The sequence below is a fragment of the Sphaerodactylus townsendi genome, linkage group LG11 (assembly GCF_021028975.2).
Source record: "Sphaerodactylus townsendi isolate TG3544 linkage group LG11, MPM_Stown_v2.3, whole genome shotgun sequence".
Classification (NCBI taxonomy): Eukaryota; Metazoa; Chordata; class Lepidosauria; order Squamata; family Sphaerodactylidae; genus Sphaerodactylus; species Sphaerodactylus townsendi.
Window position 1 is genome coordinate 57,679,153 of NC_059435.1, and position 22,078 is coordinate 57,701,230.

At 44.1% G+C, this 22,078-nt stretch overlaps 1 protein-coding gene across 1 annotated transcript in view; it reads left to right on the forward strand.

Annotated features, from left to right (window-relative positions):
- The window catches only part of GPR158 (G protein-coupled receptor 158), a 144,063-nt gene that overhangs the window by 16,471 nt on the left and 105,514 nt on the right, over nucleotides 1–22,078 (forward strand). The window contains exon 2 of the mRNA XM_048510806.1: nucleotides 3,946–4,051. Within this exon, the coding sequence (XP_048366763.1) occupies nucleotides 3,946–4,051 (106 nt within the window). The remainder of the gene's footprint in view (nucleotides 1–3,945; nucleotides 4,052–22,078) is intronic.

The window sequence follows — 22,078 nt, forward strand, 5'->3', positions numbered from 1 at the left end:
CTGGCGCTCTGCTAAACAGTGCTGTCAGTCTGGATGAATATCCGACTGATCTACTGCTGACATGCCTAATTTTACTTATCATGCGCTTAATGTTCTGTGTCCTTATCAACCACCAGGAGAGCCCAGCTAATACAGGACTCCTGCTTAGCTGAGAAAACAAAGCAGTCATTTCAGATTTTGAATTGTTCTTGTCACAAAATTTCAGGACGAGCAGTGATATAGTTAAAGAAAAATCTTCCAAGAATTAAATATACAAATTGTAAAATTAAAAATGTCAAGATTGCTCCATGGAGCAACTTCAGCAGGCTACCTCACTCCCGAGCGAGAGAAGGGAAGGGCCTTATTGATCACTGAACCCACAATCCTTTTTGATTATTTACTGTTACAAAAATAATTACTGATTTTTTTGTTAGTACCCTGCTTATTAATAGTATTTGTATGCATTTATTGTTTTCAGCAGTCAAACTTTTTCACCCCACAATATTGAATTGTGAAATAAGATAGAAGAAGAAGCGTTTGGATTTATATCCCCCCTTTCTCTCCTATAGGAGACTCAAAGGGGCTGGCAATCTCCTTGCCCTTCCCTCCCCCTCACAACAAACACCCTGTGAGGTAAGTGGGGCTGAGAGAGCTCTGGAAAGCTGTGACTACCATAGGTCAGTATTATTATTGCACTGATATGGGGCTAGAAAGTATGGCTTTTCTAAGGCCACCAAATGAGCCTGTGTCAGAGGTAAGCTGTGAATGAGGGACAAGTCATTTATCCCCATGTCACACTAGTCTTAAGCCTGGTGCTCTTTAGTTTTTCCTTGTGTTTCTTTTTCAAAAATGGCACATCTTCCAGTGTCAAATGTATGAAGCTGTTTTCTTTCAGTCTTGTCTACTTTAACTGGCAGTGCCTTTCCAGGGCCTCAGGCAGATAAAGATATCACTCAATTTTTGCTGCCTTTTATCTGGAGTTATTGGGGAACAAAGCTAGGAGTTTCTGGACATAAAGTATGTATCCAGCCCAGAGGCGTAGCAAGGGGGGGAAAGTGCCCGGTGCACCAGTGTGTCCTCTGCCCCACCCCTGAATGCCCCCGGAACGCCCTTGCCACACCCCCAGAATGCCCTCACAACACCCCACAAGGGCACACGGCCAGTGCGTCGCACCCCCTTCCCCCCGGAGCTACGCCTCTGATCCAGCCAAAATCTAAGTTTCTTTTCCTACCTCTGAGCTAAAAGCCTGGATGCCATCCCAAGCTACTTACATTGCCAGTCTACTGGCAAAGCCTCACAGGGTGCTTGCTTGTTGGTTGACTGTAATAAATGGGAACATAATGCACTGTGTGTAAATAAGTATATCTAAGTCTAGCCGAGCCTGTTCACTTTTGATCAAGGAAGTCTGCCTGTCTCTCCTCCCACCCCCGTTTCTGTCCAGCCACTTTTAATATATTCAGAAACAAAATGAGTCACTTTACTATCCTCTTTGCCTTTCCATTATCTTTTAAGCTTCCCTTTGAGGTAGGTTGAAGCACATTTCTGCTTGTTTAGTTACAGCTAGCAGAGGCTGGTGGGATTGTGCAGAGAAGGCAGACAGAAAGTACTGTTTTTAGAAAGCATCATTGATAGCTGACTGCAGCTAGAATTGCAAGATGTTTTCTAGGTCTACTTTCTCTGTATGAAGGAGGCTGAGGGTGGGTTTTTTTGTAGGACTTTGAACTTCAAAACATAGAATCTGCTCTGCATTGGTGCAACAAATGTATATTCAGGTGTTGTGCAGCTGTTGCAGTCCCTATTGGCTAGTGTCCATGAAAACAGTTTCACACACACTCCCAAGTACACATCTATAGAAATAGCAATAGTTTAGTACTGTTTTTTTAATCAAACACCAGAAAATTAACTTAATATGTGAAAAAATGAATCCACAAGATAATTAAAAAAAAATAAAGACCAAAATGATTCAGGACTGATTTCCTCTCATAACCCGCCATTCGATAACGTTTTCTTTTGTTCTATGACTCTCTTAAAGCATCAAATTGACTGTTAAGAACATAAGAACATAAGAACTAGCCTGCTGGATCAGACCAGAGTCCATCTAGTCCAGCATTCTGCTACTCGCAGTGGCCCACCAGGTGCCTTTGGGAGCTCACATGCAGGAGGTGAAAGCAATGGCCTTCTGCTGCTGCTGCTGCTCCTGAGCACCTGGTCTGCTAAGGCATTTGCAATCTGAGATCAAGGAGGATCAAGATTGGTAGCCATAGATTGACTTCTCCTCCATAAATCTGTCCAAGCCCTTTTTACAGCTATCCACGTTAGTGGCCTGGATGACAGCATATTCACAGGAAATAGGTTCACAGGAAACAGATTCAGGACAGGCAAAAGGGGGCGCTTCTTGGAGCAATCTCATGGGGAACTCGTTGCGAGGGGAGGGGGTAGTGGCCATAACACGTGTCCAATGCCAGATGTTAACTATGATGGATGATCCATGTTACAAATGCGGATAGACGGGGGGAAGACAAGAAAAGCTTTGACTGTTCCACAAGCTGCTCCAAACTGGCCTAGTGTATTTCATGACTGTTGATTCACAGGGGATGCGGAGATCTTTCTACAGTTACAAAGGAGGAAAATGAACTGAATGGCTTGCTCTGCTCCCTCATATTGGTACAATCCTCAGACTACCAGTGCTATATCAGGGCTAATGTAATTGGTGATGTAAGAGAGAAGTTCCTCCTCAAAAAATAATGAAGTGTATCAGCTCAAGAGGCGTATCAGTGCTTTTATGCATTAAAGAACAAAATCATTTTCCTCTTGCTTTTCGGTTAATGTCTGATTGTTTCCAGAGGGCTGGAGGTTAATTTTCTGTAGAATCTCGCAGACTTAAAACAAGCCTTATTGGATTGACAAATGGTTCCCCAAGAGCCGAGATTGCAAAGTAGCTTGGCAGAAAGGTAAATCTCAGATGGATCCGTAATTCTTGCAGATCAATATTAGCTGCTTCCAAAAGCTTTGTGCTGGAGTTAATCTGTACTTGAAGGCTGCTTGCAAAACTAGAAGTGCATTGTAACTTGGCAATACCGTAATGGGTCATAGCAGATCCTATTTCGAAGCCCCTGCGAAAGGAATTGGATGCCCTGGAAACTCTGCGCGAGCCAGAAATATGGAACAGTAGCCATGTTGCCTTTTTGTAGCAAAAATGTTGTTTGTCTCCCTCTTATCTATTTTTTATTCCCATGGCATACTTAGTTCCCCCCATTTCTGCTTTTAGCAATCTTGTCAAACAGATCTAGCCCAGGTTCTCAGACTGAGTTTGTGCCTGAGCAGAAACTTTTAACTCTCCCTTATCTAATGGTCACTGAGCCATATGATAAGGACGGTAGTTTGTTTTTTTGGGGGGAAAATTATCATCCGAAGATCTGCTCAAGGATGTTCTTAAGGGAACAGCAGTGGCTTAATGGTTAAGAGCAGGTGGTGTACTCTAATCTAAAATGAAAGTGCATTGTTCTGTAGGTGCGGAAGGGACCTAAGAATTACTTGGAGGCTTGTCGCCGTGTTGTTTTCCCAAAGGAAAATAGAGAGGCAGGAGTGGACCAATCTCTGTGGAGTGGGAGAATATATAAATGTCTTTTAGATGAAAAGCTATCCAAAACATTTAAATGTTCTTCCCATTTGCTATTGTACACCAGTTCATTAGAATTTAATTTCCTACTCTGGGAGCTCATATGTGGAACATATTTGGCACTCATGATCCAGAACAGGTGAATGAGATGCTTCTGTTCTCTAATCATACCTTCTCCTTCTTGCCATTAAGAACTGACACTTTCTTTCCTGCTTATGGGAATTGCAGGGGGTTGGACTTGAGGGCCCTTGGGGTCTCTTCCAACTTTATGAGCCCTTCAGGGATGAGGCGGCCTATACATTTAATAAATAAATAAAATGATTCCATGTCATCTTTTTTTCTTGCAGGGGTGTTGTGAAAATGGACGTCAATCTGCAGAAAGTGGACATTGACCAATGTTCAAGTGAAGGGTGGTTTTCTGGAACTCACAGATGCCAATTAAATAACTCTGAGGTAAGCAGGCGTGGAAACCCAAATGTATTCTTGACCGATAATGATGCATAATGCATTTTGAATTGCCCATGGAAGGTCTTGTTCTGATTTTCATCTCTCTGAATGAGAAACATCATGGTCCCAGTGATAGTGATTCCTAGAGCAAAGCTTGACTGAGGCTGAAAGCTGCTGCTCCTTCATCTAACCCACGGAGTTTGGCTGGAATAAACGAGCTCATCTTTCCACCTGGGGGAGTGGACTTAGTAGAACACATCCAAAAAAGCTCTCACTGGATTCATGCACAACCAGAAACTTTACACAAACGCAACAGTGTTTGTGTCCTTCGCAACCCATCATGAGGTGGGAGATATGCTTGGTAGGAGAGTCAGAAAGCTCTTCTAGGGAAAGGGGAAGCCTGTTTCCCCCTTGAGCAGAGGTGTCAAACTCATGGCCCTCCAGATGTTATGGACTACAGTTCCCATCATCCCCTGCCAGCATCATGCTGCAGGGGGTGATGGGAACTGTAGTCCATAACATCTGAAGGGCCGCGAGTTTGACACCTGTGCCCTGGAGGATGAGAAGTTGCCTGGGAAGAAGCCAGAGCACAGAACTGGTGCTTATCTGTGGGACTTGTCCATAGTGATGGAAGGAACTCTACTCTGATGATGGGGAATTGCTTCCTGTTAGACCATCTGATGTCCTCTGGGGAAACTTGAGGCCCCTGAGCCCTGTCTTCAGGTTCTAGAAGTAACAGTCTTGGGTAAAGGTACTTATCTTTAGCCAACATGTGAATGCAGTAAAGAGATACCATTAGCTGAAGGAAAGTCCTGAGGTGGACATTAAACAGAGCCTCTCTCGGGCCATCAAGTATAGGGACGAGACTCTTTCTGAAATCCTCTCACAGTCAGAGGGGAAAATCTTACAGCAGGCTACTGAATTCATGTGTACAAAGTAAACCACACGGATGCAATGAAAATCAACATGTTAAGAAAGGAAATGTTGTAGATAGAAGATGTTCTGGTGAAGACAACAGCCCAAGAGTGACTCATTAGTTCCTGGGTGTATGTGTAGTTCATACAAAAAAGACATGTATAAACAGGACTGGCTCTATTCATTATTCTGCATGTGGGGAAGGTGCCTGAGTCAATCTTGAGCTAGCTTCCTGACACAGCCTTCTACCAGGATCAATCTCAGGTGCTTGTGAGTAGAACTTGGACTGCAGTACTTCAGCCTGCTACTCTGTGCTGTGGAGTTTCTATGCATGTTTACGTGGAGGTAAATCTTGGTTTAGTCCAGTGGGAGCTGCATCTGAATAAGACTGTCTAGTATTGCAGCCATAGAAAAGAAACAGCAAAATGAATAGAACTAGCAAGACGTTCCTCTCCTGCAAGTGAGCAGACACTTCCTTTGCCATTTGCTTTGCACGTTGTATGCTTCGGGCGGGATTTGTACATGAGCCTCGAGAAACTTTTGTATAAGGATCAGCATCTTTTCATGATTCCCTCTCCCTGTTTGTTCCCCCTGTTTGCTTTTTTAAAAAAGGCTGTTCCCTGTCAATGGTTTGAATGCTATAAATAGCTATAATTACCTTCTGCATACTGTCTGACTGATGGAGAGCATTAGAAACACAGTTAATTATAGCACAAACAAATCAACTGCTGTTTTTTTTAAAACAGTGTTTGACAATACTGTCTTCTTTTGGCACAGCCTCTTGGGGGAAATAAAATGCTGCTTCTTTTAATATTAAATTCCCTTCCCCCCATGCTGTAATGTTGCTTTTCCTCTATACTAGTTTGCATAATCCCAGCATGACTGTGTGATCTGACAATCACCAATCAGCCCCTTGGAATGGAACTTCCTTATTCCATCTATAGGGGCAAATAACTTATAAGAGTAACCCAGTGCAGGGGTGAGCAACATATTCATGCATGTCTGGTCATGAGTTGATGCTTGCCTTATTTAAGGATGACTTGTATCGCATATCAACCCAAATGAAAAGAGGGTACCATCAAACCCCTGCCTGGTGACTTGAGGTGATTTTCCCTCCAAAAAAACTGCTAATGGACCGTACAGGTCTGACTGAGCAGCTTTCCTTTTTTCTCCGTCAGAACAGATTTTAAGTAACGTAGAGAGGGTGTTTCCCATTTTCACCATTAAATTAACTAGAAAAGAAAAATAGAATTCCACAAATCCTTTTGTTTTTCATATAGCAAGGATGTTCCAGCTTCTCAAATTCCCTCATAAACATTCTACTGAGTAATTTCCCTAGCCTGTGGCTAATAGTCTGGCTGGCATCTGATGAAGTAGTTAACAGCCTAAGAAAACTCACTGTTTGTCGATAAAGAATTAGCTAGGATAAAGATTGCAACTGGACCATCTCAATGCTTTTTCTTGCTGTTTTGTGGAGTTCCCCCAGCTCTGTGATATGCTTTTGGAGATGCAGCAACAGCCATAAGAACTCTGTACATTATTCCAAATGTGGTGGGATTCAAATAATTTAACAACTGGTTCCGGTGGTGGTATTCAAATAATTTTAAAAAACTGGTTGTTTGCAAGCACCATTTTAACAACCGGTTCTGCCCAAGTGGTGCAAACATGCTGAAGCCCACCACTGCCCCCCTACGCTAATCATTCCTAAAGTCAGTGGTGGGATCCAAAAATTTTAGTGACAGGTTCCCATGGTGGTGGGATTCAAACTGTGGCGTAGCACCAATGGGGCTGGGCGGGGCACGACGGGGGCATGGCCAGGCATTGCGGGGCGGGGCTGTGGTAAGGACGCAGCTGCTGCACTGGTCCTTGGACGGGAAACGAATGCACGCAGGCGCAGGCTGCCATGCACGCCGGTGCACCTCCTGCTAGACTGCTTCAAGTTCTGCACGCTACTGCTGAGGAGTGGAGGAGGGGCATAATTAAGGCAAAAATCACATGGCAAAACCACCAATTAGTAACCCCCTCTTGGCACACATAAATAATTAGTAACCTACTCTCGGGAACCTGTGAGAACCTGCTGGATCCCACCTCTGCCTAAAGTCTATGTTTGTTATTTATTTAGATCTTTGTACTCCATTTCGTCTCCAGTGGGAACCTAAAACAACTTATTGCATTGTTCCCCCATTTCCATTTTATCCTCACAACAATCACTCTGTCAGTAGCTTAGATTGGTAGAGAGTGATTGGCCCAAGGTACCTCCGTGACCTTGCCTAGCAGGGTGGGGTTTCAGACTTGGGTCTTCAAGATCCTAGTCTAATACTCTAACTACTACATCATACTGTATTGGCATTTTCTATACACTTTTCACTATGATCCCAAGATCTCTTTCCTGGGTTACCACAGACAATTTATACTGGCTCCCCACAGTGCATACGTTGCTACCATTTTGTTTTGCATTTGCTTTTTATGAAATCTTCCCTGCTACTGAAGAAGAGATCCCGTTCAACTGGCATACTCAAGCTGTCACCTCTGTCTTTGCTAGCCTGTGTATGTTTCAGTCTTTGCCGGCTGACTGCTGAAATATTTGTATTGATGGATGAGGATATATAAAATGAGAAATATCTTGCATTTAAATGAAGTTGGAGCAGCAGTACGTCAGGCTCTGTTCCCTGGGGCTATTTTTTTTCCCTTCCAGCAAAAGTTTAGCTTTTTACCCCCAGTTATGTTCTGACTGGCTCAGAGTCTTGCATTTTTCAACATATTTTAAAATACTTTAATTAGCGAATAAATATATCTTCAAACAAAATAAGGCAAACATCCAAAAGAAGGAAGCGCTGTGAAGTACCTTCTCATCGGAAAGGCTGGGAATTATATGGAAATGCCTGGAGATTGTGGAGGAGCCAGGCTTATTCGTCTCTCGTCCAGTTCTGACTGTTGGCGTCCTCTTCCACCCTAGGCTATGTGATCCCATGGGAGAGTGTACCGCAGACCTGGCATCTGGTGTGAAGGCCTAGACACGATGGCTTCCCTCACGAAGCGCATACCATGCCAGTCAGTTCAGTAACCTTTATTAGGCATTTACAAAAGAAGAAAAGACAAAGTGTCAAAACGTAATACAAGGCTAAGCTTAGCAAAACCTGAGGTATTTTTCTAACCCCACAAGACTTTCAAAAGAAATTTAGCTACAACTTCAGATATCTCGGCTTCAGTACTGTTAAAGCAAATTAATCGTTTTAATGTTGTCTGATAATGTCTCAAACCCAATCGGGAACAAAGCAGCAAAATCAGATCTAAAGTTATTATATCTGCGACAAAAAAAAGTAAGGTATGTTCAAGGGAATCAATAGCAGATGGGCAAAATAAGCGACGCCGTTCTTGCTGTGGGATTTTAGAAAACCGGCATTGCAGCAATGGAGAAGGAAAGGCATTGCATCTAGCTCGTGTCAAGACCCAGCTTCGATGATAAACAAGTAATTGATCCAAATAGACAGCAATACAAAATTCTTGAGGAATAATACCAAAATGTAAAGGAGAGCAGGAACTCTGTGCCTTGCTCATAAGGAATTGGTATTCCTGCTCGAACAATCTGCCTTTTAGTTGTTGAAATATTTCCGAGGCAGGGAACCATGACACTCTCCTCTTCTTCCACTAAATCTATTCCCCAACATATACACTTGTACATACCCCTAACTTTCTGCATTGTTGAGGTTGATGAAGCAGGACTAAAGGAAGCTGGAGACAATGTTCCTTCTTACCTTTAAACATTTTACCAGTCAAGAAGTAGGAGAACCTTTCAGACATCACAGACTTCTGGGAGGGAGTGGAGTACCATCCTTTCATGAGAGAGCCACCATGGTCCATTCTCTTACGCTGGTGCTTCTAATCAGGCAATTGCAAACCATCCAGAGGACCTGCGATATCATAATCTCACATAGCTGGTGGGAGTGAATGCACCAACAGTTCCTGGTTGGTGACGGGTCTTCTTCCAGGCTGTGGTGGGCCTTGGCAGGTGTCTATCATGTTAACCCCTAACAATGGCCCTATGCTTAGGACTTGCAACCTGACAGGGTTTTTATGGAGACACAGAAAATGGTGCTAGCATGTGGGGTTTGAACATATAGAAGAAGAGGAGGTATTTGGATGTATACCCTGCTTTTCTCAGCTGTAAGGAGTCTTGAAGCAGCTTACAAACTCCTTCCCTTCCTCTTTTCCACAGCAAATGTAACCTCTATCTGTGGATTCTGTGGGGCAGAACTTGGAAGGAGTTGCAAAGAACTAAATTTAAAACAAAATGGTTTACTTCCTTAACAAATAACACTTTTAACATTAACATTTAACATCACACTTCAAGGTCCTGTTCAGGTTGCATTTTCAAGTCCTTATATTTACAATCTACTGATAATGCCAAGTCCAATTCTTCCTGCTGGTGGTTGGCTTATGAAGACTTCAGAGGCTTGGTGAATGGGATCCAAGATGATGAAGGTCCCCAAAAGAACTCCCATCAACTACATACATAGCAAGCCCTTAAACAAGGTGTTAAGAGCTTATAAAGAATTAAATCAAGGTCCCAGCCTGGTAGCCTTGCTTCCTCCAACTTCACCAGTTTTTGCAGCCTTCTGCTGCTTTGAGTCTCCACCCCTTTCTGGGTCAACCCATTCTGAGCATGGGGGTTACACGAACACTTTGTGAGGTCAGTGGGGCTGTGCAGAAAGAGCTGTGAGTAGCCCAAGGTCACCCAGCACATGTAGGAGTGGGGGAAAAAAACCCAGTTCACCAGTAAGAGTCCGCCGCTCATATGGAGGAACGGAGAATCAAACCCAGTTCCCCAGATTAGAGTCTTTTGCTCTTAACCACTATGCCATGCTGGCTGTCTCTATGTGGCCATGTGGGGGTAGACCACGTTGGGGAACACTGGAAGGCTTCCATGGTCTCTCTTTTTTGGAGTAAGACGTTCTCTTTTTCTGCAGTTGTTCTGGGCGTGGAGCCTGAATCAAGGGAAAAGGTAGACCTTTTCTGCTTTTTTAAAAAAGAGTCAGACTCCACAGCCAAAGATTTATCTCTGAGATGGTGTTTAGATTGGGGTTTCTATCTCTGAGTACCTGAAGAGCGCATCCACTGTGGTTTTTAATTGTTTTGCATGCTGAATAAATTCCAGTGTGATTGCACTGCTTGGGTTGTTTTTAGACCTCGAGAACATGAGCTAAAGCATGACAGGATGTCAGAAAGCTGGAGTTAATGAATGATGCATGAGAACGTCTGCAGTTACTGTGCGCTTCACCCTTTAAACCGAAGCTGAGCTGGAGCTGTTTCTGCAGGGTGAGCCATGTGACAGTTGCTTAAAAATGGGAGCGTGTTCCCCACTATCAGATGGGTATGCTATTCCACTGGAGGTCATAAAACCAGCTTAAACAGATTTAATTTGATATGGAGCATAACAAATATAGGATTCCTCCACCTGGCACTGGTGGGAAGGGGAACTGGGATCTACTGATGGTTTCACCTTTTCCTCTAGAAGACCAGCCAGCTTTCCTCCTTTCACTCGTAGGTTCATGATGAAAAAAGCTGGAGTTCTTTTAATACAGACCTCTTGCTTCAATGGGAAAGTCCAGGTCATTTTTATCCTCCCAGAGTGTTTTTTTCTTTTCTGTAGAGGGTGTGCATTCAAGAGCCAGGCCAGAGGAGAGTTTGATGTGTTGGCTAAGATCTGGAAGACCCCGGTTCAAATCCCTGCTCTGCTGTGTAAGCTTGCTGAGTGACCTTGGGCCAGCCACAGGCGGTTAGGAGGATAAAATGGAAGAGCTGGGAATGGGGTAAGCTCCGAGGTCAGGGACAGAGGGTAGCATTGCTATTTAAGGAAAATACCATCTACTTGGAGGCACATGTGGAGAGCCAGCGTGGTGTAGTGGTTAAGAGCAGGTGGATTATGATCTGGAGAACCAGGTTTGATTCCTCACTACTCCACCTGATTGGCAGAGGCTTATCTGGTGAACCAGACATGTTTCCACACTCCTGCATCTTGCTGGCTGACCTTGGGCTAGTCACAGTTCTTTGGAACTCTCTCAGCCCCACCTGCCTCACAAGGTGTATGTTATGGGGAGTGGAAAGGAAAGGACTTGTAAGCCACCTTGAGTCTCCTTACAGGAGAGAAAGGTGGGGTATAAATCCAAACTCCTGCTCCTGCTCCTCTCCTCCTCCTCCTCCATCATATCCATACAGGAAGCTGCCCTATGCTAATAACACCATTGGTCTTTCTAGGTCAGTGGTGGTGAACCTTTGGCACTCCAGATGTTATGGACTACATTTCCCATCAGCCCCTGCCAGCACGGCCAATTGGGCATGCTGGCAGGGGCTGATGGGAATTGTAGTCCATAATATCTGGAGTGCCATAGGTTCGCCACCACGGTTCTAGGTCATCTATGTCACTTGAGCCAAGAAGTCAGCTGAGATTACCAGACTTGCTTTCAACGATGCAGGAGTATAAGGACCATTGCAATCAACGGGACTTAATTGTTAGCAAAGCATGGAGCACCATTCAGATTAGTAGTGCTAGACCAGTTGCTGTAATGCCCTTTTGTCGTAAACCGGCAGGTCTGAAATGTGCTTCGATTTGACTGTATCCTGGCTATGCTTGAGCTGACAGGGAGGTCATTGGCAGGGACAGTTTTACGTCATGCGAGGCAAAATAGGACTCATTAGGAAGCACAGCAGCTAAGCCTAAGAAGATGCCTTCTACAAAGGCAGCCTGACCGTCCAACGGAGCTTAGAATTGTCTGCTCCAACAAGCATTGACTCTCCTGGGTCTTGGCACAGAAAGATCCCTCCTGACACCAATGACCTGGAAATCTTTAACTGCAGATTTCAAGGCCTGAATCTGGGACCTTCTGCACGCCAAGCGGGCGCCCGACTCCTGAGCCATTGTCCATCCTGGTCGAAGTACGCTTTGAGTTTTTAAAAGAAACCTCATACTGTGTGAAATACGGCATCCAATATTAGGCTGCTGTAATAAAGTGTAAATCCTCATGGGGGGGCGGGCGGTGAAGGCTGAAGCGAATGGGACTAAAGGCAGGAAAGATCTAAAATGGCAAGATCTTGACATTTAGTGTGCTTAATGAACAATGGCGCGGCTGGCGTACTGTTTGCATTTGGGACCGTCTCTGCAAAAGCCAGAATGAGGGTGTCTGGAGGCTGTGTTTCTATTTACACTCTTTGCAGAAGGAGCAAAACATGAATAAGTAGGTCATGGTGACTGGAAGATTTTTTTTTTGAGCGGCTGCTAGGGAGGATGTGCTGCTGACTGGAGCAGAGCAAGTAAAATGATAAGAGGAAAGGAGCATATTCTGTATAAAGCAAGGCTTCTGTGCGGTCTATAATCCTTAAAAAGAGTGCGGCAGCATTAAGTTGTTTAATGAACTGATGAAAAGTCACATGTACCCTTAATTAATTTGACAGCAGTTTTTGTATGTTTTGTTGAAGACTTTCACGGACGGATTAAACTGGTTCTGGTGGGTTTTCCGGGTTGTGTGGCCATGGTCTGGTCACCAGATCACGGCCACGCAGCCCGGAAAACCCACCAGAACCAGTTTTGTATGTTTGTTTGATGGGGGCAAGGTTAATAATTTTAATACAAAAGGCAGAAAATGAATGGGTTAGGAACCTTCTTAAAAGGACCATTTGTTTCTCATATGCAACCAGTTTTTTAAAAAATGTACACTGGGTAAAAAGAAGTAAAGAAATATTCATCTGCAAAGTTACCCAGATTAATGAACGAATTAGGAAAGTATGCAAGCCTAGTTTTAGAGGGACCGCAGTAGAGATTTACAAAGTGAAAATGTGGAGGGGCCGAACAAAGGGAAATTATTCTCTTAGTGTGGAGTAGTGGTTAGAATGTCAGACTTTGATTTGGGCAATGCTTCTCTGTGGGCGATAGACCTGCCCTCTGCAGTCCTAGTGCTTTTCAATGGGAGTCCTCTGAGCAGCTAAAATTCTCATATGCGTGTCGGGATGTCTTTGACTATAGCTCCTTCAAAAAAAAAAAAAAGGAAAACTTTATATTTCCGAAATCAACAGGAAGAACTGAGTACAGTTATGTATTCTTTGGGCTGAAAAGGTGCCCAGGATCGGAGCCTGCAGAGCAAACGTCCTGGGGTAACCTTCAGCAAATGGAGGCCAGGAGAATCCCTTCAGCGGCACACAAAATGTTGGGTGCCAGTAGAGGAAAAAACGGACCAGAGAGCTTACGTGTTGGGTGTGCGGAGTGAAATTAAGAAGTTGTCTTCTTTTTAAGACATCCCCCGGATGTCTTATTTGTGCTGTGTGGAATGGACCACTGTTGTTTCAATCTGCACAGACAATTGGATTCTTAATTCTAATCAGAAGCCATGCTAGGCAGTAGCCTCACATGGCTATTCCCCCTTTCTAAATATACTTGGTGGGTGCAAGAAAAGGTGTGGGGGTGCCGTGGGGCCCATGTGCGCCATGTTGGGGACCCTTGCTGTACTTACTTCAACTTGGTGAGGAGATGTCTGAGGGGGGATATGATTGAAGTCTATAAAATTATGCATGGGGTAGAAAATGTTGACAGAGAGAAATTTTTCTCTCTTTCTCACAATACTAGAACCAGGGGGCATACATTGAAAATGCTGGGGGGAAGAATTAGGACTAATAAAAGGAAACACTTCTTCACGCAACGTGTGATTGGTGTTTGGAATATGCTGCCACAGGAGGTGGTGATGGCCACTAACCTGGATAGCTTTAAAAAGGGCTTGGACAGATTTATGGAGGAGAAGTCGATCTATGGCTACCAATCTTGATCCTCCTTGATCTCAGATTGCAAATGCCTTAGCAGACCAGGTGCTCAGGAGCAGCAGCAGCAGAAGGCCACTGCTTTCACATCCTGCACGTGAGCTCCCAAAGGCACCTGGTGGGCCACTGCGAGTAGCAGAGTGCTGGACTAGATGGACTCTGGTCTGATCCAGCAGGCTAGTTCTTATGTTCTCATGTTCTTAACAGTTCAGTTTAGCTGCACTGGTTCCTTCAGTTATGTCTCCGACCTTCCCTTTTAACATTGAGTGATAATGTTTGTTTATTCCTTCATTGGTTTTCTTTCACTTCCTTTAGCATATCAAAGCAGGCTTCTGTTGAGAGTTTGGTGATCTGATGGTGACAAATTTGTTCAAACCGATAAAGTAATACTGTAGGTGCTTTTCGGCATTCCTAAGCAGAGTTGCAACCTTTTTAAGCCTTTGATTTCAGTAAATTTAGAAGGATCTAAACTCTGCCTACGATTGTGTTTCAAAAAAGCTGGGAAGGTTTGTGAAATATTGCTTTCTTGTTTGAGAGCAAGAAGGAAGAAGGAAGATTTTCGTGGTCCACTGGGTCTTCTCTGGGAGCGAAGCGTCTCTCTTGAATTTTAAAAACAAAACTGCTCCATTCTTCTCCACCTGTTTGGAGTAGCAACATTTTCCATTGTGGCTGATGATAAACAAAATTTATTTTTTAGTCATATACACCAGTAGAATGGGCACACTCTTGTCCTGATGCCTACGTCACTACAAGTAATAAGATACCAAGAAAAATGAGCTCTCTCAGGAAGCTTGACAGCTAAATTAGGTCTCAGGAGTACAACATCCATCTTGAGATGCCACCTGCCCTTTGGAAACTGTAGTAATAGAAAGGCTGGCCAAATTCATATTTGTTACCGTTGATGTTTGTGTGTTTTGATGTAATCCTTTTACCCTGACTTTGAGTGGTGCTGACTTCTGGGTGTCATTTTATTGCTAGTTGTAGGCTTAGAACACTTTGTATATCTCTCTGGAGCACCGGCTATTAAAGTGACGCATTAAGTATTGTGTGTTTTGTTTATAGATCTGCTGTCTGCTAAAGGATCTCAGACAAGGAGGAAAAGTACTCTCATTCTAATGTTGTCTTCTGTCTACTTCTGTCTACTCTGCAAGTGTCAATTTTAATTGTCTACCAAACCGGAGATTGAATTCTCTGAAATTTGGCATAGAAAATCCTCTCAGTAGGGGGTACCATCCCTAAGAAACTCACCCAAGTTTGTTGACAGATACAAGATTGTAGGTGCAAAACCATTTCCCCACTGAAACAATGGCAACCCAATATAATGAAGCACTGTGACATAATAAAGATAAAGAATACCCCACCCCAACAACTACAATTAGTGTCAACATCCCTGTTCCACTGTTATTAAGGACTGTAGAATTTTAGGTGTACCTAAAACATGGTGCAGTGGTTAACAGTGGTGGACTCTAATTTGGAGAACCAGGTTTGATTCCCCATTCGCCCACATAAAGCCAACTGGTTGACCCTGGGCCTGTCATAGTTCTCTCAGATCTCTGTCAGCCCACATAGAGGTAGGCCATGTCAAACCACCTCCAAACATCTCTTGCCCTGAAAACCCTATAAGGTCGCCATAAATCAGCTGTGACTTGATGGCGAGATCACACACACACAAACGCCACAAAACAGTTTTGTTTGGCATGCAGTTCAGTGTATTCAGGATAAACCAACAGAATTCTTTGGTGAAAACAGCAGTGGGTTTCTCAGACTGTTCCTCCTCCTAGTTTTGTTCACTTATAATTGAGATTGACAGAGCCAGAGTTACAAGACATTGGTCTGCATGAAGCTATGAGTGCCAAAGGGTCTATCTCAAGGATGTCCAACTCTGGCACTTCAGATGTTCACAGACTACAATTCCCATCAGCCCCTGCCAGCCCCTGCCAACCCCTGCCTGGTCTATCTGAACGAAAGGTAGACTGATCAGGGAGACTCAGGTTAAGATCCTTGTTTCTCTATGATCTTGACAGAAGTCACTTTCTCAGGTCAAATGTCACCAGAAAAGGGAAGCAAATTCATGATGGGGTAGACCTTGTCAATTGGCACGCTTGCATGCCTCCTCTCCCTCCCTTCTCTCTCTCCCTCCCACTGTGTTGTGCATCAAGTCGTGCATCAGCCTAACTTCAGTTAGTCATGGCCAAATGTGAATATCTTAATAAACAGAGCATTGTTTCTTTCCCAATTACTGTGATTCTTAATCATGATTTAACCCTGCTTTGATAGAAATTAGCTGGGATAGCCAAATTTGGGCGCCTCCTGTTCAGACATCATGACTTGGAATTATTTGAAAGTTTCTGTCTTCAGTCTTGATGTGCCACACAGTGGGAGGGTGGAAGGACTCTGCCCACCAGGCAATAAACCAGGTCTGTGCCCATCAGGAATAAATTCCAGTTTGTTTCCAGTGTCTAAGCCACAGTCTTTCCAGGCTGATTTATGATTTGCAAAAGAGGGATGTTTATAATCTATCTTACAGTGTTGTTGGGGGAAATAAATAAGGACAGGGACATTTGTATCCTGCGCTCTCAGGCAATGGTTAGAGAACTGACAGCATCACATCTGCTGAAATTGTCACAAGAAGTGTTGTTAAAATGTGGCTGTGAGAGTGCCCAGGCATTTGTGCTCCCCACAAAAAAACATGTTTGAACTAAATGGAAAAGTCAAGGAGAAGAAGCAAATGTGAAATTAGCATTTTATAGAAGTTAGACTTTCTGAGCTTGGCCCTTGATACTTCTGAAACAGGGGGCAATTTGACATTCTCATTTAGTACATGAGCTGGTCAGTTTTTTGTTTCTGATCATTTTAAAGCCAGTTTATTAATCGTTTAGTTCCCAGGATCAGTTCTAGAAAGAATTCAATGTCAAGATTAGATACTGAATGATATGAGTTTAGATGCATACCCGTGTTTCCCCAAAAATAAGACAGGGTCTTATATTAATTTTTGCTCCAAAAGATGCGTTAGGACTTATTTTCAGGGGATGGCATTTTTTCCCATTACCTTATTATTTATTTATTTATTTATTTATTTATTTATTTATTTATTTATTTATTTATTTATTTATTAGGTTTATAGACTGCCCTCCCCCGGAGGTTTATAGACCGCCCTCCCTTGTGCCCCCTATGTGACCAGATCAGCTGCGCCAGGGAATCTGTAACTAGGGCTTATTTTTGGAGTAGGGCTTATATTTCAAGCATCCTCCAAAAATCCCGAAAAATCATGCTAGGGCTTATTTTCAGAGTAGGTCTTATTTCCAGGGAAACAGGCAGTATTTCTTGGGTTTGGACGTCCCCTCCCCTTGCTATGAACTGTTTTCTGCCCAAATTGACTGGGTTGTTCCAGTAGCAAATTGCATCCTTCCCATCTTGTTTTATTACATGAATTTGGTTGGTTTGTATGCATTGCAAAGTGGGCTGCATTTCTACAGTCCCATATATTATTTGGAATGGAAGGTGGGACATGGATTCTTTAGAAGCTGAAAACTTCTTTGGATTCCTTCTATCAAGTCATATGAAGCATGTGAATTTGGCTGGGTTAAATTTCTTCAAATCTGCTGTTCCAGGCTAGTGTTGTTTTTAAAATTGGCTTCTGGATGGGGAGAGGTTAATAAAAATATTAATTTTGCAAGAGCCATGTTTCTACAAATGTTATTCTTGAGCATCTGTAACAGATCCCAAAGGGTTTTGCTCATTTGTTTTGCTAAATAGTTTCATTTATAAGATGGCTATTTCACTTTGGCATGTTCTAGCTTTTACATGGTCTCAGAAGAGAAAGATGGAAGAAATGGCAATACTATTCCTGGTTTCCAGGACCGAGGCATCCTAAAATACAGTTGTGAAGAAGGCACCACAAGTTACATCCATAGAGGTTCATGGAAAGAGATAGTACACTCCTCTGATAAACTATTTCTGGTGACCAAGTTGGGAATATTTTGACATTGTATTTCATCCATTAAGGTTAGACCTGGTGGCCTAAAAAATCTCTTCCATCCTGAGGACTATACTAATTGAGAGCCAGCATGGTGTAGTGGTTAAGAGCAGATGGACTCTAACGTGGAGAGCCAGGTTTGATTCCCCACTCCTCCGCATGAGTGGTGGACTCTTATGTGGTAAATTAGATTTGTTTTCTCACTCCTACATTCCTGCTGGGTGATCTTAGGCTAGTTACAGTTTGTTCAGATATTCTCTCAGCCCCACCTACCTCACAAGGTGTCTGTTGCAGGGGAGGGGAAGGGAGCTTGTAAACCACCCTGAGTCACCTTACAGGAGGGAAAGGCGGTGTATGAATCCAAGCACCACTACTTCTTCTAGGCATCAGACAGTGATTAAAATCCCACTGCATTTAGGTCTAGAAAGTCAACCCTGGTTCTCTTTGAAACTTATGAAAACAACCTTTTAAAAAACTAGATTTGGGATAATCTGCTGAAAGACTCTCAGATGAACAAGAGGGACCCCACAGTTTGTTCTCTTTTCTGTTTCCCGTACAGTTTTGCATGACAGCTTTTTACCAGAAAAGTAAATATGGGATAGTAACTGATTTGGTCCTGCCGGAGAGGCATTTAAATGGAAGCTTGTTGGAGCATTCTGTATAAGCCTTTGCAAATTATGTTTTTTATCATGAAAAAATAAGTGGGTTGCTCTTCCAACACCACTGCTGCCTCCCTTTTAATAAAGGATGTCTTGTGTAACAATATGACTTAGCAACTTCCACCCACATTATACAAAGTCTCAGGTGTGTCTGTAAACTGATAAGGATTGCATGGAGTCACCATGGTATGGTCTGAGGGCAGAGGGGCAGAGGCGTAGCAAGGGGGGGAAATGCCCAGTGCACTGGTACGTCCTCTCCCCCAGCCCCGGAACGCCCCTGCCCTGCCCCAGAATGCCCCAGCCATGCCCCCGAAATGCCCGTGCCACAACCCTGGAACGCCCTCGCCGTGCCCCCACAGGAGTGCGTACCCGGTACGTTGCGCACCCCCATGTCCCCTTGGAGCTACTCCTCTGCCAGGGGGTTAAACATGAGCTGCTGATATGTTGCTTCCTGGGAGAACAACTTCTCAAGCACAGTTTTTAGATGAATCAACAAGGTCAGAAGCTGTTTATTCCTGTTTTTTCCTTCCTACAGAGCGAGTGTGGGTGGCTGAGGGGCTCAGTGATATTGCAAGGAGAACAGAGAGAATGGAAATAGCATGGTGAAATAAAAAAAAGTGTTTCCTCTGCATGGATGTGTAATCATGAGACTTCATCAAAAATGTTTTTGGCAGCAGTCAACATTCTTTCTCCTCCTGAATAGGCTCTCCATCTTTATTCCCTGCATTTCTGCCACCAAGGATGCTATTTTGGGAAACCTTCTCTGAAAAAAGTGAATAGCTGGGGATTACAGCATGACAGAGAATATCGCTGAATAACTGGGGTTGTTGGGATGCTGTCTTTGTGACCAGACCACTGTGGTCAAAACGTTTCCCAGGCTGATTATGTAATACAGAAAGCCTCCTTTTATAAAATCACAGGCATCATTCGGGAGGCATCATTCGGGAGATGGTTGCTCAGGGAGGAGACCCTTTTTAAAAGGCCATATCAGAGGTACATAGAAGCCCATGCCTATGCCAGTATTGGGACCCCCTAATTGTAATAAAAAATTAGTGGGGATGTGGGTGGTGATATGGAGGGGTACAACACTGGATGTGGTACCATGCAGTGGTGTAGCTGCCATGGGAAAGGGGGGGTGCGCCTGGGGGGCAGCAAAATGTATTTTTGATATTTTTAGTGTTTTTACTTTGTTGGCCGGCAGAGGTGCAGTGTTTAGGATAGCAGCACCAAAATTTCAGGATATCGTCTGGCGACACTCCTGCTGATACCAGCCAAGTTTGGTGAAGTTTGGTTCATGGGGTCCAAAGATATGGACCCCCAAAGAAGGTGCCCCATCCCCATGCCACTTCCTGCAATTCCCAGAGCTACTCTAGGTCACTTCCAGGTTTTTTTTTTTTTTTAAAAAACCAGCTCTGGAGCTCCCACTTTGGTTTTACTTTTAATTCTTCGCCTGCCACCACTTAGAGTGATGATGGGCAATAAGCAGGAGGGATAATGGGGTATTCCCTGTCTCCACCGGGGAATGGAATCCTTAAAGCGAAGGAAGCTGGCACATTTGGGTTGGATAGGGATGTGCATAAACACAAATTGTGAAACTTATCATATTGCCCCCCCCCAAAAAAAATTAATCAGGGTCTAACTTTGATTAATGATTTTTGCTTCACTAGACTATCACAGCACCCTCTCCTTAAAAGTGGTGGTTGGGCTCATCCTTTAGTACTTTCCCTCTAAATCTATTTCTGATTTTGGGGGTTATGCATTGTTACCATAGTGTTTGTGTGTTCTACTGGCTTTGTTTTGTGACACTTCTGACCTGCTTGTTGAGTCCTGTGGAGGAGGAGTTTTGATACTGGATCAAAACATGTGGAGTGGCCTCAGGGGCAGACTGGGAGGTCAGCATGTCATTGGCCCTGGCCCCTATCCCCAATGAAGGGGGAAGAGAAGGAAAAGAGCAGGCCTACAGCAGGTCCAACTGTTACCTACCTCATGGGGCGCAGTGGTAGCAACTTGTGTCCTTTTCACTTGAAGTGTGGTGGCTGGACACCTTGTATGAGGTGGCACTCCCAAATCCCTTGAGATGGGGCTGCCATCATCTGATGGTAGTGGATCCTGCCACCTTGTGCAAGTTGGGGGCTGCTAGTTCCTGTGGGGCCCCTTTTTTGTGGCAATGACTCCTGCCACTCCACCTTGTGCAAAGTGAGGATCACTGACTTGCAACGGTGGCTCTTGCCCTCCTCACGCTGAACCATTCTGGGGTGGTGTGGCCTTAATGGGGAGCAGCCCCCCCCCCCTCAGTCCATTGGCTCACTGGGACTTTTCCTGTGACCTTAATGGCCATTCCACCCTTGAGTTGCCAGCCATCACCATGCTGAACATTGCAGCCTTCATGGCCCATTGTGAGAATGCCCCCACTGCAAAGCAGTACTTTAAATTTGGGAGAAATAGACAAATGGGGTGCTGCACGTCTCTTTTCCAACCATGGCTAATGGGCTTCTCACAGCAGATCAATCTCCCTTTATCTCTGTCATCGATCCTGTCCTTCTGAGCTCTTTGTTCAATTTATCGTATTGTGCAAGCAGTGCATTTTTATAAAGTAGTTTCATGGATGTAATCCAGAGAGATGAGGCTAAATGTCTTTATGGGAAGGTATAGAATTCCAATTTTTTTGAAACAGCATGGTAGATTGGGACAGGTGAGGATTCGCGTATTTCTTCTTCTCAGTTTAACTGAAGGGAAAAGGTGGACAATGAAGGTCAAACCAGATAACTTACTGAAAGTTTTTTTACTTTCCCCATTTCTATTGTAAAGTGTGAGTGCCCTCCCTCTGCAGCTCCTCCAGCCTGCCCTTGGGTGTTTGGCTGGGTATCCCTGGCAGGTCTCCCCAGACCTCAGAATATAGAAGGGAAAGGGGTTGTGCCACCCATTAGGAGTTTGGAGTTTGGATTTATATCCCCCCTTTCTCTCCTGCAGGAGACTCAAAGGGGCTGACAATCTCCTTGCCCTTCCCCCCTCACAACAAACACCCTGTGAGGTAGGTGGGGCTGAGAGAGCTCCAAGAAGCTGTGACTAGCCCAAGGTCACCCAGCTGGCGTGTGTGGGAGTGCACAGGCTAATCTGAATTCCCCAGATAAGCCTCCACAGCTCAGGCGGCAGAGCGGGGAATCAAACCCGGTTCCTCCAGATTAGATACACGAGCTCTTAACCTCCTGTGGCACTGCTGCTCTCCCTTTTTAAATGTATTTGTTGAATCAGTGCTTCAGTGCTTCTTGCTGTGATTCTCTATAGATCATTTAATTGGTGCTTTGAAGATTTCACCCCCTCAATATAATCGATGCTTTGAAGATTTCACCCCCTCAAAAGAGCCAGGGACAGCTCTAGGGGAAAGCTCTCTAAGGTCTCCAGTGGAGGTCTTCCATATCACCTACTACCAGGAGATTTAGTATCTTCTGCATGCAACGCCATGCTCTACCATTGTTCTATGGTGCTGGGGAACATAGTTTAATGGTAGAGCATCTGCTTAGCATCTAGAAGCTGCCAAGTTTATTCCTGGCCATCTGTAGTCAAAAGGATCAGGCAGTTAGAAAACTTCATTTGAGGCCCTGAAGACAATATTAACCTTGATGGACCAGTGGGCGCGTTCAGTGTAAGGCAGTCTCATGTGTTGATGGTGTTCTTATTCAT